Genomic DNA, 16,116 nt, shown 5'->3' with positions numbered 1-16,116 from the left:
GTGTCACACTAATGTTTCTGACTTGTGCAGTAAGTACAAGGAACTGTCTGAACCAGATTCAAGAAGGGATAATGATTCTGAAGTGCACATCACTTTTAAAAAACAATGTGAAACTGCAAATTTTTTGTGCACACAACCACAGCATCTGCTTCTCTGGATGCAGCCACATACCCTATGCCCAGCTTTTCAGCCAGAATTCCAGTTACTCACAAGGCAGGTACCGGGTTGCAGCCAGGGAGCTGCCATCTGCTACAGTTACACTTCCTGTCTCCCCATATGTGTCCACATTCAGTCCTCCCCTCCCACATAATCAAGTGCCACAACCCTACACAATGACTGTGCAGAGGTGGGTGGGGTGAGAATTTTGTGTCATCTGAATAGCAATGTCCCAAAGCAAGGTTGGTACCTCACGGTGCAACCACAAGAAAAGATGGCTGTTGCAAGCTGCATCAACCAATGAGCGACACCTTAGCCACACCCAGAAACATTTCATTACACTGCCGCATCAGCTCTTGTATTTACAGCCAAGCACAGGACTATCCAGTCCAGCCCAGTCCACCATCATCCAGTAGGCCAGCTGTGTGACCAATATATTAAGATGAACTCAACATCATCAAAGTTATTGTTCAATACACTCCAAATGAGAGACTTATAAACTGTCTGCATCAAGTGATATGTTAATGCTCAGAAACCGTTGTAAATACTCATGACACTCCTGTAGCAATGGAGTGTACAAAGTTAAGTACTTCGTCTTATCTACAATGTAATAAACTGGACTTATATTTTATGTTTCATAGTACCCACTCAGTCTTCTCCTGGAGCAAACCACAGAACACATTGTTTTTGATCAGTACAACACTATTTACTATGTCAACATAATGTTTTGGCACACCAATGTAAGTTGAAAGTGTGATTTAGGTGGAAATCACAATTTGGATTACTAACACAATCAGGAACTTACATGCAGAATATTTCCTTCACTGACATGATTAAAGGCAGGTACATACACTAAACTATTCATGTCGTTTGTCAGTTTACATGTGTTCACTAATTTGTCAGATTGCACAAATGGACACACCAAGACTGTGTCTTGGCGATTTCCAATATCCAGTTGCTGAATTTGGTCTACAACATGATTCAGAGAGACCTGTGTGCCTACTACACTACACTGAAGAGTCAAAGAAACTGGTACACAAACTACCTATTGGCTTCTGTCTCGAGTTCTTCGGCCGACATTTGTCTAATGATTTTTCTGACATTTCGCCAGCACGAGTGGCTGTCATTGTCAAAGCTTCACCCTCCATTGCCGGTGGTGAACTGGAGCCGAGCTCGTGGCCGCAGACTATATGTACCTGGCGCGCCAACGTCCGAGGGCTTCTCCGCGGTCATTTCCGGTGCGGCTCTCCTCTTGCTACCTGCAATGGTCGTTCGCTGCAGTACGGGAAGCCAGGATCTATTTACCTTAAGGCTTTCCTCTTTCTTGTTCAAACTGTTTGCGTGTTTTTGTATTTCTACAGCTTCTCTGAACATGCGCGTGTGATAGTGCTTCTCTATAGCCAGAACTTCCGTATCAGCGAATTTTATTACGTGGTCGGTCTCATTCAGTGCGTGCTCTGCTACTGCCGATTTCTCCACCTGCCCCAACCTGCAATGTCGCTTATGCTCTTTGATCCTGGTGTTAATGGATCGTCCAGTCATTCCGACATAAACTTTTCCGCATGTGCATGGTATACGGTATATTCCCGACATTGCAAGTGGGTCTCTTTTCTCCTTCGCCAATCTGAGACACTCTTTGATCTTCCTTGTCGGTTTGAAAATCGTCTTTACGCCATGTTTGCGCAATATACGGCCGGTTCTGTCTGTCACTATGGGAATGTATGGCAGAAAGGCCGTACCCGACATTTCTTTTTCTGGTTCCTTACTTCGCCGAGTGTTTGGCCCTGTTACACTTCTAATATAATTTGTGGAGTACCCATTGTTCCTCAGGTGTTGCATTTCTCATTTGAGGTGTTGCAGCTCACATATTCGTCCTGCTCTCGTTACGAGCATACTGATCATGCCTCTTTTCTGGCTCGGGTGGTGGTTTGACAGTTTGTGCAGGTATCGGTCTGTGTGTGTCTGTTTCCGATACACGCTGTGTCCCAGGTTTTCGCCGTCCCTTGTGACCAGCACATCTAGAAATGGCAGTTTCTTGTCCTTTTCTACTTCCATGGTAAATGTTATGTTGGCATGGAGGCTGTTCAAGTGTCTTAGGAAGTCACCAAGCTGTTCTTCACCATGGCTCCACACCACGAAAGTATCATTGATGTACCTGTACCACACCTTAGGTTTGCAAGTCGCCGAGTCCAGTGGCTGTGCTTCGAATTTTTCCATGAAGAAGTTGGCCACCACTGGACTGAGAGGACTACCCATGGCGATGCCTTCCAGCTGTTCGTAGAAATCACCATTCCACGTGAAATAGCTCGTGGTGAGACATGCATGGAAGAGCTTTCTGATGTCTTGCAGGGAAAATGGAACCGATGTGCTCCAGAGCGTCACTGAGTGGCACTTTCGTAAATAACGAAACAACATCAAAGCTGACCAGGATGTCGTTTGGTGCAAGTTTCAGTATTTAAAACTATCTCTGAACATTAACGTATCCCTTGATAAAGACAATTTGCGAGTCTCTCACTCGGAGTGCATTCAACAATAACTTTCCTGTTGAGTTGAGCTTCATACATTGATCACCCACCTGGCCTACTAAGAGATGGTGCCAACTGACTCAGTGCTTGCTTTGGCACTTTGCTCTTCGGAGACACCACAGAAAATATGTAAGCAGAACAGAAAAGATTGGGTAATCATTCTAGTGATGATATGGGTCACGAATGGGAAATGTTCTGACGTCAGTGACTTTGAAAAATGGCAGATCATGGCCCAGTGCATGAGAACAAGGGTCTTGAAAGCAAAGGAGTTGGTTGGCTGTTCTCTTGCAACTGTCATGAGCATGTGTCGAAAGACTGTGGAACCATGTGAGCAGGCAATGATGTGTTTGCTGTCCATGCCTCACCACAAAATGTGGAGATTGGAGGCTTTTCCGTTCTGTAAAGCAGAATAGGTGGTGATCTGACGACAGTGTGTTGACCTAATGACATCTTCAATTATTATGTAACTCGGTGCCCAAAACCACTGGCCCGCAATTTATGGGAATTGCGTGACCTGTGCATAGACATCTGGTACCACATACCTTCGAAAAACTACCAAGGAGTTGTGGAATGCATGCTATGCAGAATAGCTACTGTATTGTGTTCCTAAAGTGGACCAATACAATGTTCAGCAGGTGGTCCAATGTTTTGGGCATCATTGTATTAAGCTCTAATTATTAAAATGGTTCAGTACACAGCTATCATCCAATACAAATTGAAGGCAGTCCTTAAGAGAAAACAGGACCACCTATATCACAAATGAGCTGCTCCGGTATTTGTGGGAATGTCGGAGAGTATGTTTGATGCTTAGTTGCTTTGGGATGTTAAAGGTTGAGGGAAAATTTTGATAGGACATGTTTACCAAAGGTAGGACTTGAAGAGGAAGTTCACTTAGTTAAACCTACAGGAGGAGGCGTGTTTGGTCATGAGTTTATGAGTTAAGACAATATTATTGATCTGTGCCTAATAACATATGTCACAGAGGAGGGGGGGGGGGGTTGGTTTTACCATGTTGACTTTCATGTCCATGAGAGGCAGAGGCTTCTTTGTTTTGAGGGTGTACACTAGGGTGGCCTTTAGCTATATTTAATTTTCTGAAAGTTAGAATTTTGCTTCCCGCCCCCCCCCCCCCCCCCCCCACTTTTGTTCAAACTGGTAAAAAAAAAAAAAAAAAAAAAAACCTGTAAAAATTTTCATCTCATCACAACAAATTTTAGGTGACCCTCAACTGCCTTGAAGTTAGAACATAGCATCCACAACACCTGTTTCCATTAATGTGCACTGTATTCTTCACCTCCACTGTTTTCTTGTCATTGTGAGAGTAATGTGTCACACATTCAGACAAACCCAGAAATTGTTTAAAATCAGTTTTACTCATATTGCTAAAATGTTCATGTGAGGAATTCCAAAAGCAACATCAAATATTTAAGAAATATCAAGTTTTTTGATAATGCACACATTGTGTCTTACAATAATTGTCTAACAACATTCATTTCTGTAGAATCAAAATATAATTTGATTGAATGAGCCCTGAACATTATTTTTCCTAGGAGAAGATTTAAACATTGGAAACTCCAGCTTGGAATGTCAACAATGTAGAAAAAGACAGATTGCTACGTAGCATAAAGAGGACAATTTAAGTTGCAGCAGGCACAATTAAGACACACATAAGCTTTTGGTCACAGCCTTCATCAGAATGAAGAAGAGAAACACACACCATTCATTCATTCACACAAGCAAGCACACCTCACTCACATGACCGCAAACTCTGGCACTTTGGGCCAACATGCTGTACGTTGTTGTTAAGAGAAGATTTAGCAGCAGCTAGGTGTTTTTTACAGTTTCCAGCAACAGCTCGTAAAACAAACTGTTTCTGTGTTTTGCCTTTTGTGAGAATGTTATTGTAGTCCTGAATGGATTTGACACCACCTTCTGCAACATCATTCACAACCACCATCTCCTCAAGTTTTTGAATTGCACTTTTGTAACACACGTCACCTCTGTGTTTTTTCATTATTGCATTTTAGTTTACAGTCAACACAGATCATGTTGCTAGGTCACCCTTTTCGACATTGAAGTGTTAAAAATTTCTTATCCTCTTTATTGCCATCTGTCCTTAACGATCAGAATGAGCTACAGCAAAGAGATCGTTGAGGTTTTGCACAAAGTTGTCTCGCTCCCCTTTATTTTCCTTTTTCTTATTCTTCTTTGCCTGAAGTTTTAATCAAATTTTTATTTCAAACTTTCCATTTCATCATATAGATTAACTTTTCAGTGCAGTGGTCTGTTCTTCTTGTAGGATTTCGTGCTTTCTACCAAAAAATGGAAACTTAGTGAATTGCCAGTATGGTCCTTTGGCTCTTTGTTAGATTTACAACTGTTACATTGTAGGACAAAAACTTGCAGTAGTTTGGTTGGAAATAGAACTAGGAAGAGACACATTGAAGTCTTTCCGTAACATCCATAGTGAAGAACATCAGGCGGTCGATGGCATTTTTGAGTAGGCAGAATAAGCCAGGAAAGTCAGTTGTCACCAGTGGTACAACTGTTCTGAAGCAATAATTTAAAGTCAGTGTGCTTCTTTTCTTCACTTTATTTCTCAAAAAGCTTCTTCTTGAACTTTAGATTCGATGAAACTAGATAAATAAAGTCCAAAAATATGCCTACTCTTCCATGAGAAGCAACTGACTGCTGTCCCCATGTTGGTGCCATTACATTAAATGTAGTTGAATACGAAATCACATAACCCAAACTGTTCACAAAAATATCCTTCCGAATGTTGGAATATAAAATTTTGTCTAAAAACACAGATGTTGTGACTTACCGAATGAAAGTGCTGTCAGGTCGATACACACAAACAAAAACAAACATACACACGAAATTCAAGCTTTCGCAACAAACTGTTGCCTCATCAGGAAAGAAGGAAGGAGAGGGAAAGGGAAAGGATGTGGGTTTTAAGGGAGAGGGTAAGGAGTAATTCCAATCCTGGGAGCGGATAGACTTACCATAGGGGGGAAAAAAGGACAGGTATACACTCGCGCGCGCACACACACACATATCCATCCGCACGTACACTTTACATTTGATGAAACTAGATAAATAAAGTCCAAAAATATGCCTACTCTTCCATGAGAAGCAACTGACTGCTGTCCCCATGTTGGTGCCATTACATTAAATGTGCGGATGGATATGTGTGTGTGTGCGCGAGTGTATACCTGTCCTTTTTTCTCCCTAAGGTAAGTCTTTCCGCTCCCGGGATTGGAATGACTCCTTACCCTCTCCCTTAAAACCCACATCCTTTCGTCTTTCCCTCTCCTTCCTTCTTTCCTGATGAGGCAACAGTTTGTTGCGAAATCTTGAATTTCGTGTGTATGTTTGTTTTTGTTTGTGTGTCTATCGACCTGCCAGCACTTTCGTTCGGTAAGTCACAACATCTGTGTTTTTAGATATATTTTTCCCACGTGGAATGTTTCCCTCTATTATATTCAATATAACATTTTGTTAATACTGTAGCAATTAACTATCAAAATATTTATTTTGGTATGAAATATTTCTTACTCACCTTACATGACAATACAGGAAACACAGACAATAACAAAGCAGATGATCACAGCAAGTATTGCCGTGAAACTTGCTGACGGTACCAAAGCAGTCTTTTTGTTTGGTTTTAAGTGTTCACTGCTTGGCTGCAGCTCTCTCCAAATCCATAAAAGAAAGGGGTTACTTTTATATGCACCTGGCTGCTGCAAACAACTGTATTTACATTATTAATGTTTTGCTATAAATAAAATTGATATTTATTATATACCGTATTTTATGGGTTATGAGATGAACCTCAATTTTTAAGCATTTTAAAAATTCTTCATCATCATTGTTATTCTCTTCATATATAACATGGTCTTCACTGCTATCGAGAGCATTACTTATGCTGCGCTTCTTGGAAGATTTAACATTACTGTCTTCTCTCATTCTAGACCACGACTGTTTGATTGTAGGTAGTTTTAAAGCTCCCTTCGGTGTGAATTCATCTTGGGTTTCATCCATCAGCCATTTGTTCCTTTTTCTCTCATACACATTTTAAATGGTTTACTTATTAAGACATAAAGAGGTTGCAGTTGTGAAGTAAGTCCTCCCAGAATAACAGCAAGCACTGTATTTCCCAGTCTGTTTCTCTTTCACAGAATTTTTCGAATGACTACTAAACTGATCCAGCACAAGAAAACAACTCTTCTTCAATGAAGCATCTTTCCTTCTCTCCCCTTTGTTAATTGATAATTTCGTAAGAGCCTTATACATCCAACCCTTGTCACGTATGTGTACAACACTACCTTGTGGCATTTCAGGTTTTGGCATTGTTTTGCGCTTGAAAATGATCATTGGATTAAGTTTAGCATCGTCAGCACAATGGAAAAGGACGAAAGTGTAGTGTATTTTTTCGTGTCCACGTGTTCCTATGGCTACAGTTTTAGCATTTTCCATGGCAAAAGTTGTGTTACTCGGCACATCAAATGTCAGGGAAAATTTGACCATATTCGCTATTTGGCTCAGTTCCAACTTAGTTTTCTTTTGATGTTAAATAATAAAGTGATGGAAAGATAATATTTTTTGTTCACACTCTTGCATTGTTTTCTGAGATATTTAGGTTTTGGTTTGCATGCTGAGTTCACAATACTTCATAAACCTGTAGCAGCAACCACCTTCACCCTTAAAGTCTGTTAAGTTCCACTGTAGCGCTAGCTTATGAGTGTGTATTTGAATCATTTTTGTATTAATTCCAGTGCCATTTTGACAATGTCCACGAATCCATTTCAATATGTTATCTTCTAGATTTGGCTGTTTTGCAATTAGTCCTCTATTTGCACATTTAGTCTTCGTCATTTTTTCATTTCTTTACTAGCCCACCAATTGCGAATGGTTTTTTGTGTTGGTGGAGGGCCAAAATGCCACTCAGCTGCTCTGTTCCATGTTGTGCTGCGTATGCTATTACTTTAAATTTATGGCCTGCATAATATGGATACCTTTTATTTTTTCCGTTTTGAAACTAGCTACTAACAAAAATATTGTATTGTTACTGATAACACACAACACTTTCAATTAAAATTAACTGGCACTGTAGGCTGCAGTGATGATCATAGGCCAGACTGTGTCCTGGGTTTGTGACGGAGGGACGGGAAGGATACAGTGTCAGCAATATTGTGAATCCCCGCAACTTAAGTTTGTCGTATTGGTGCACTGCTTCCGAAGTGGAATCCAATGTTGCCAACTAGAGATAGGTTTCCCGTGGCATTGAGTATGTGGCCATTTTTAAGATTAGTGGGAATTTTAACTAAAACACTGGACATTTTTGTATTAATTTTGGGTAGAAGGCACACCTGAATTTTGTAGTCAATTTTTCGAAGAAAAAAGTGTCTTATAGTCTGTAAAATATGGTGAAGAGTAGTAGTAGTAGTAGTAGTAGTAGGAGGAGGAGGAGGAGGAGGAGGAGGAGGAGAAACTGCATAACAAAATTCGCACAGCAAAATTCGAAACTATTGTCAGAGCTAAAATTTTGCACATATAGTTTTTTTGTTGATTGGAACAAAATAGGGGGGTGTGAGCTAAACTTTCAGAAAGTTGAAAACTAAGAGCCACCCTAGTATACACTTTTTAAACGCAATGCAAAGTATTAGTTCCAATGTGCTGTTATGATTTGACATGGACAGAAGACACCTTTTTTGTGTAGTAGGGTCTGTTGCTGTACATGAGTACTTTCCCAGTTTCCCTTTTGGTGTATGTAGATTTGTCAAGTGTCCCAGTATGTGATATAAAATTTTGGTGGTGCAGTTTTTCACTGAAGCCTCCTGCTGTTTCAAGGCTTTGCTTTTAGCTTAATTTGTCTGCTTTCACCTGGTTTATAAATGTTTAACAAATATAGGAATGCATAAAATAACTGTTACTGGTGAGGGTTTATGTAATTTGAAGGAGAGTGCATATTTTTGCCATTCAGTCATTAGAAGAGTCCTGTGCCATTGCAAACTTTTGAATTGTATGAATATCTCTCTTCCTTCTCAATTTTTGTGTAGTATTATTTGGCCACACCTGTTGTGTGACTTGCGTTTTCTGCACCTTAAGCACTCACTTAAGAATCCCTTTTGTGACTCACTGAAACTGTGAGCATTCTGTAAAACACAATGAAAGACAATCCATTGCGTACCAGTTGCCCAAACTAACATCAGAGATGAGGGTATTGTCAGGAGTACTCCAAGGAGGTGTGATAGGACTGCTGTTATTTTCTATGTACATAAGTGATCTGGTGGACAGGGTAAGCAGCAGTCTACAGCTATTTGCTGCTGATGCTGTGGAGTATGGGAAGGTGTCATTGTTGAGTGACTGTATTGGGGATACAGTGTGACATAGACAAAATTTCTAGATGGTGTGATGAATGGCAGCTAGCTCTAAATGCAGAAAAATTTAAGTTAATGCAGATGACTAGGAAAAATGAACTCATAATATTAGAGTACAGCATTAGTAGTGTGCTACTTGACACAGTCATGTTGATTAAGTGTCTAAGCAAAACTCTGCAAAGCAGTATGAAATGGAATGAGCATGATGTAGTAGGTAAGGCGAATGGTCGACTCAGTTTATTAGGAGAATTTTAGGAAAGTGTGGTTCGTCTGTAAAGGAGATCACATATAGGACACTAGTGCAACCCATTGTTGAGTACTGTTAGTGTTTGGGATCCGCACCAGGTTGGATTAAAGAAAGATACTGAAGCAGTTCAGGCTGCTAGATCTGTTACTGGTAGGTTCGAACAATATGCAAGTATTACAGAGATGCTTTGTGAACCCAAATTGGGAACACTGGAGGAAGGCAACGTTCTTTTTGAGGTGTACTATTGAGAAAATTTAAAGAACCGGTATTGAAGGCTGGCTGCAGAACGATTCTACTGCTGCCAATGTACATTTCACATAAGATCTGTGGAGATAAAATTAGAGAGATTAGGGCTCATACTGAGGTGTACAGTCAGTCATTTTTCTGTTGCTCTATTTGTGAGTGGAAGAGAAAAGGTAATGACTAGTAGTGGTAAGGGATATCCTCTGCCTCACACTGTATGGTGGCTTGCGGAGTATGTATGTAGATGTAGATGCATATATAGACTGCACTGTCAAAGGGATATTAACTGCTAATCTTCCTTTTTTTCATCTCTTCCAATAATGCTATAGGTCCATTCTTGGCTTGATTATGGGGAATTGCCTGTCTAGCCTAGAACATGTGAGCTGCACTGAGTTTGTAGATCTTTAGTTTCATGCAGCAGGGTGGCAGCTGTGGTGCTGATAGCAGTGGCCTCCCAGGTAAGGGATCTAAGAACTGACTGACAGAGCAACCAATAACCCAAGTGTATTCCTGAATTTTTTCTTATTTTGTAATTGCAGATGGTATTACATATGTTGATACAAAACTGTTACTTCTCAAAAATGTGCAGCAGAATAATAGCAAGACTTTGGGGAAGTGAGGTAGCATATTGTCTAGCACTCTGACTGGTTGCACAAACACCCAATCAGTAGCATCTCAGGCATGCCTCTTCTTTTTATGTTAGTTTTTGTAATTGCTGAATTGGTTTGCGACTTTAAGCTCCTCTTGGAGCATCCAGCCTTCCCCATGGTGTTATTTCTGTCTAGTTAAAACTGGCTAACAAAGATGTAACGTAACACCCCGATAATCAAGATTGCAAATTTTTTCATGTTTTTGATAGACCTTGTGCTTTCCAGATATTGCATTTTTACAAATTCTTAGCAAATGCGTTTTTGACGCCTACTGACTTCAATAGGAGTAACTGTAGAAGTAACCTGTATATTAGGCTGCTGTGTAACATCAAAACTTTTAACACAGCAACAACAAACCTCTGAATATAAGGTGGTCCTGTATTCTTCGAATGATAATTTGGAGGAAAAAGTCTCGTCTTGTAGTCAGCTGTAACAAGTTGTGGACAGTGCAAATGCTCATACAGATGAAGAGCACCACCTTCTTGTCACTGGGAAGGAAGGAAGGAAGGAAGGAAGGAAGGAAGGAAGACAGACAGACAGACAGACTCCCTATCCATCCATCTATCCGCTTGTGTTCTTTTATCTGCCATGACATTTCACTCTGGTGGGAAGAAACAGTGTGCCACTTTTTATGCCAGTGCATTATATTTCCATTGAAAGAGATGAGATGTAAATTTCAGTCTGAACTTCTTAAATGATAGACATGGTATGAATTTTGAAGCTATATAACTGAATTACTACCTGATGAAAATTGTAATAATTAAATAAAATCCAGTATTACCATTTTATCAAGTAGTCAATCAGTCACATTTGCCTTGAATGGTAAGTTTTAAATAATAAAGAAGACAGGCTGTTTTCTTGTTTTTGGCTGGTTTTCGACATTTCAACAGATTCCATTCTGTAACATTTTTAATATGTTAATAATATTTTACACAAGTTTTAATTTCCGTGATTCTCTAGGACTACGATGTTGTGGTAAAAAAAATCTTTATTGAATTAGTGCTATAGCTGAAATACCAGAACAATAAGGGCAGCAGAGTGAGAACAAACAGCAATTTTTGACTCTAATTCAGTTTTTTAAGTAACACTGTGATGCTGTCAGCGCAAGAGTTACTGTATTTACTCGAATCTAAGCTGCACTTGAAAAATGAGACTCAAAATCAAGGAAAAAAAAAATTTTCCCGAATCTAAGCTGCACCTGAAATTTGAGACTTGAAATTCAAGGGGAGAGAAAAGTTTTAGGCCGCACCTCCAAATCGAAGCAAAGTTGGTCCATTGTAATATGAGACACAATTTAGGTCGAATGAAGGATGATACAGCTACAGTAGTTTGGTTAGAGACGTAAGCTTAGCAGTTAAGCTTTACCAGGTAGCCATTGCTATGTGTCAGGCGCTCCATCCGTATTTATACGGGTACCCTTCCTTTTTCACGTGCTTCGTCTGGTTTGAATTGATTTCTTTTTTTTTTTATCTGATAAGCGCCGTTCTCTTTGTTACAGGTGTTTGCGTCACTCTACGCTGAAAATGCATTACTGCACTGTGTCATGCATTGTTTGTCGCATTCTGATAATGAGTGTTTACGGCCTGTCGCCGCTCGCGGCATGGCTTGCTTTTGTGCGTGCTACCGAGAGAGAGAGAGAGAGAGAGAGAGAGAGAGAGAGAGAGAGAGAGAGAGAGAGAGAGAGAGAGCGTCTCATTAGCGAAACAATGGCAAGAGACTGCTATTTGTTGTTACTTATACTGCTGCTTTCTTTGATAATGATCAACAAGAACCAAATAATAGACTGCGTATGATAGAAGATGTTCTGAACGAGAGTTTAGCGAAAATTTTTCTCCGTTTGAAAATCTTTGCAGACGCCTCTTTAGTACATTACATTCTGCACAGAAATTAGTCATCTTAGATTTAAAAATCTAGTCAATTGCCGTCCTTCATTTCTGACTGTATCACTATTACGCATAAGAATAATATGATATAAACATGACATGATATGTATATACTTTCGCGTTTTCTGTTGTCTCACTCTAGTTTCGTAGTTTATTAGGCAGACAAAATTTAAATGAGATAGCAGCAAACACGAAAGAATACGTGGCAAAATGTTTGTATTCATATTATTATTCTTATGGTGAAGAGAATACTGCATGTGATTCACAATTCATAAAAGTTCCTATTAGCAACCATCTCTTCTCACAGGTAGGAATAAATTCAGAACGTAGAGTTGGCCATATTGACAAACATCCCTAACAGTCCTGCCAGTCGGATTTTCGTAGTACATTGAAACGCTGCAACATTTGAAGATGAACAATACGGGATTTGTATTTACTTTGATCGATAATGTATGAAAATGCAGTGGTCGAAACTTAGGGCGGAGGAAAAAATGCTCGTCTTCCGCCTTTTTTTAAAAATTATTTACTGGCACAGAAGTTTCTGCGCCAGTATTTATCTTTGTGCTTGCAAAGCATGCCTTTGTAGCGCTACATATATTCGACGGCAGAAGTTAGTTGTGGCGGCACCTACCAACCTTTTTCAGAACTACCGCTTACTTTGCACTCGATTCTAAGCCGTAGGTGGTTTTTTGGATTACGAAAACCGGAAAAAAAGTGCGGCTTAGATTCAAGTAAATACGGTACACTATTTGAAAATTTGTGCAGCAAAATTTTGAACCAAAGAAAGGAAAGGAGATCGGGCATTATAAATATCTTGAAAGTCAGAAGGCATCAAAATATACACTGGTCATCATAGTCAAGGATTGTGGACTCTGTTATCAGTTGCCTTCTTCAGGCTCTCTTGATCCATGCTAAGCCTGATATCCAGGTTTTTTACAATTAAAGTATCACTACTTGAGCCATAGTACAAGGTAAACTATTTACCATGATGATCAGATTGTGTTAAAGAAATGACTTGCCATTGGGCGCAGGTACTGGTACGCTGACTTCGGGTTGAAACACAAGAATCTGTGTGCATTATAGTTGTAGTCAGTCAACCTGGGTGTGGACAAGGGGAGCAGGACTTGGCTTGTAAACCTACTTCGATAAAACGATGGCAATAGTGCTGCTGCTCTTAATGAGTATCAAAGCATGAAAGATACATGAAGAGGTCCTCTTTCCACACCGGGGCTGAACAACAATGTCTGGAAGCTTGAATTAACTCACGGTTTGGGAATTGCTTCTAGTGGAGACTGACAGCCAGTTGCACCCAAATTGCTTAAGTTGTTCAAAAGTGCTACAAACAGTTGTGAAATGGTATACGTACAACCTTCCAGGCTGTCATAGATTCAGGTGGATGTCACGTTGAGCAACGTATGTTAACCTGGAATGTAAACAGGGTATGTAGTTAATTTGTTACCCTCTCGTGTGGAAATGAAAATGTTTCTTTCAAAGGTTTTTCATTATTTATCTTCCACATGGCTTTACAAATGTTTCCACAAAGTTTCATTTTCCTGCAATCACTTGTTTTTCATGGGGGTCCTTTCTAGTAGCAAAAGTTTAATATAATCACCATATACACTCCTGGAAATGGAAAAAAAGAACACATTGACACCGGTGTGTCAGACCCACCATACTTGCTCCGGACACTGCGAGAGGGCTGTACAAGCAATGATCACACGCACGGCACAGCGGACACACCAGGACTCGCGGTGTTGGCCGTCGAATGGCGCTAGCTGCGCAGCATTTGTGCACCGCCGCCGTCAGTGTCAGCCAGTTTGCCGTGGCATACGGAGCTCCATCGCAGTCTTTAACACTGGTAGCATGCCGCGACAGCGTGGACGTGAACCGTATGTGCAGTTGACGGACTTTGAGCGAGGGTGTATAGTGGGCATGCGGGAGGCCGGGTGGACGTACCGCCGAATTGCTCAACACGTGGGGCGTGAGGTCTCCACAGTACATCGATGTTGTCGCCAGTGGTCGGCGGAAGGTGCACGTGCCCGTCGACCTGGGACCGGACCGCAGCGACGCACGGATGCACGCCAAGACCGTAGGATCCTACGCAGTGCCGTAGGGGACCGCACCGCCACTTCCCAGCAAATTAGGGACACTGTTGCTCCTGGGGTATCGGCGAGGACCATTCGCAACCGTCTCCATGAAGCTGGGCTACGGTCCCGCACACCGTTAGGCCGTCTTCCGCTCACGCCCCAACATCGTGCAGCCCGCCTCCAGTGGTGTCGCGACAGGCGTGAATGGAGGGACGAATGGAGACGTGTCGTCTTCAGCAATGAGAGTCGCTTCTGCCTTGGTGCCAATGATGGTCGTATGCGTGTTTGGCGCCGTGCAGGTGAGCGCCACAATCAGGACTGCATACGACCGAGGCACACAGGGCCAACACCCGGCATCATGGTGTGGGGAGCGATCTCCTACACTGGCCGTACACCACTGGTGATCGTCGAGGGGACACTGAATAGTGCACGGTACATCCAAACCGTCATCGAACCCATCGTTCTACCATTCCTAGTCCGGCAAGGGAACTTGCTGTTCCAACAGGACAATGCACGTCCGCATGTATCCCGTGCCACCCAACGTGCTCTAGAAGGTGTAAGTCAACTACCCTGGCCAGCAAGATCTCCGGATCTGTCCCCCATTGAGCATGTTTGGGACTGGATGAAGCGTCGTCTCACGCGGTCTGCACGTCCAGCACGAACGCTGGTCCAACTGAGGCGCCAGGTGGAAATGGCATGGCAAGCCGTTCCACAGGACTACATCCAGCATCTCTACGATCGTCTCCATGGGAGAATAGCAGCCTGCATTGCTGCGAAAGGTGGATATACACTGTACTAGTGCCGACATTGTGCATGCTCTGTTGCCTGTGTCTATGTGCCTGTGGTTCTGTCAGAGTGATCATGTGATGTATCTGACCCCAGGAATGTGTCAATCAAGTTTCCCCTTCCTGGGACAATGAATTCACGGTGTTCTTATTTCAATTTCCAGGAGTGTATTTGCTGCGTACTTGCAACCTTGAGATATTCTATGCTTCCTCCCATCATATATGCTGTAGCATGCCACAGAAATTGAAGAGCAACCTTTCTTCACTTGGTATTGCAGATTTTTAGTTTTATACCTACACATTTCAAATGCGTCATTCCGTGTAAGTGTTTACCACAGACCACATGTTACTTCGATACAGTGTGGATGGTTGCAGTGCATATTTATGCTTTTCCATGGGCAATCAACGTTTTAATTAATTGATAGGTGCATATGTATTGGAAAGATCTTACAGGATTTTGTCACTTGTTGGTTTGAAGGTGCCCATGCAAGTTATAAGAAATATGTTGTAATATCTTTGAGATCACTACCTTACAATTACCTACTACTTCTACTACTACATCTGCTACTGTTTTAATTCCTTTTATTATTTGCAGGAAGTTGAAGGAAAAGAGCCAGGCACTGTGATTGTTGTCACAAATACTGGTTACAAGCTACATGAACGTGTAATTCGACCAGCAGTGGTAGGTGTGGCTAAAGCCAAATAAGGTGGTATCTTGTTTTGTAGGACTGTGTACGTATGGTGATTGTACTCAGAGGTGTGGATGTCATTAAGCCTTTATTTTTTATTATTCAGTGTTGTGGGCATTGACTTTGTATTGTAAAAAACATGCGATGACCTGCATTTAGTGCCTGTAAATCCTGTTGTGTACATACAAGTGAAATATAATTTTTGTTGCATGTTTTGTTTACAATGTCATTGTACTTCAGATTGATAGTTGTACACAATTGTATATGAAGCAACGATCTTCTCCAAAGTGAATTTTTGGTGGTGTTCTACCACTTGAGAAAAGACCTCTTCACACAGTGTAACACTTAAGAATGCTTGTTTTTGACTCAGAAAGATGAACCAGGTCCACATAGAAAGCACATTGCTGGTCTTGTACACAGGTAAGTTCAAGCATCCCTTTTGCACTACCATCTAGACAAATGGTGAGC

At 41.3% G+C, this 16,116-nt stretch overlaps 1 protein-coding gene across 1 annotated transcript in view; it reads left to right on the top strand.

Annotated features, from left to right (window-relative positions):
* LOC126253127 (grpE protein homolog, mitochondrial) overlaps positions 1-15,858 on the top strand; it is a 53,828-nt gene extending 37,970 nt beyond the window's left edge. Inside the window, exon 6 of the mRNA XM_049954256.1 lies at positions 15,555-15,858. Coding sequence (XP_049810213.1) covers positions 15,555-15,665 — 111 coding nt within the window. The 3' untranslated portion in view covers positions 15,666-15,858. The remainder of the gene's footprint in view (positions 1-15,554) is intronic.
* The last annotated feature ends 258 nt before the right edge of the window (positions 15,859-16,116 follow it).

This window comes from Schistocerca nitens, chromosome 4 (assembly GCF_023898315.1).
Source record: "Schistocerca nitens isolate TAMUIC-IGC-003100 chromosome 4, iqSchNite1.1, whole genome shotgun sequence".
NCBI lineage: Eukaryota > Metazoa > Arthropoda > Insecta > Orthoptera > Acrididae > Schistocerca > Schistocerca nitens.
The sequence above is the reverse complement of the archived record's forward strand: the minus strand, read 5'-3'. Positions and strand labels throughout refer to the sequence as shown.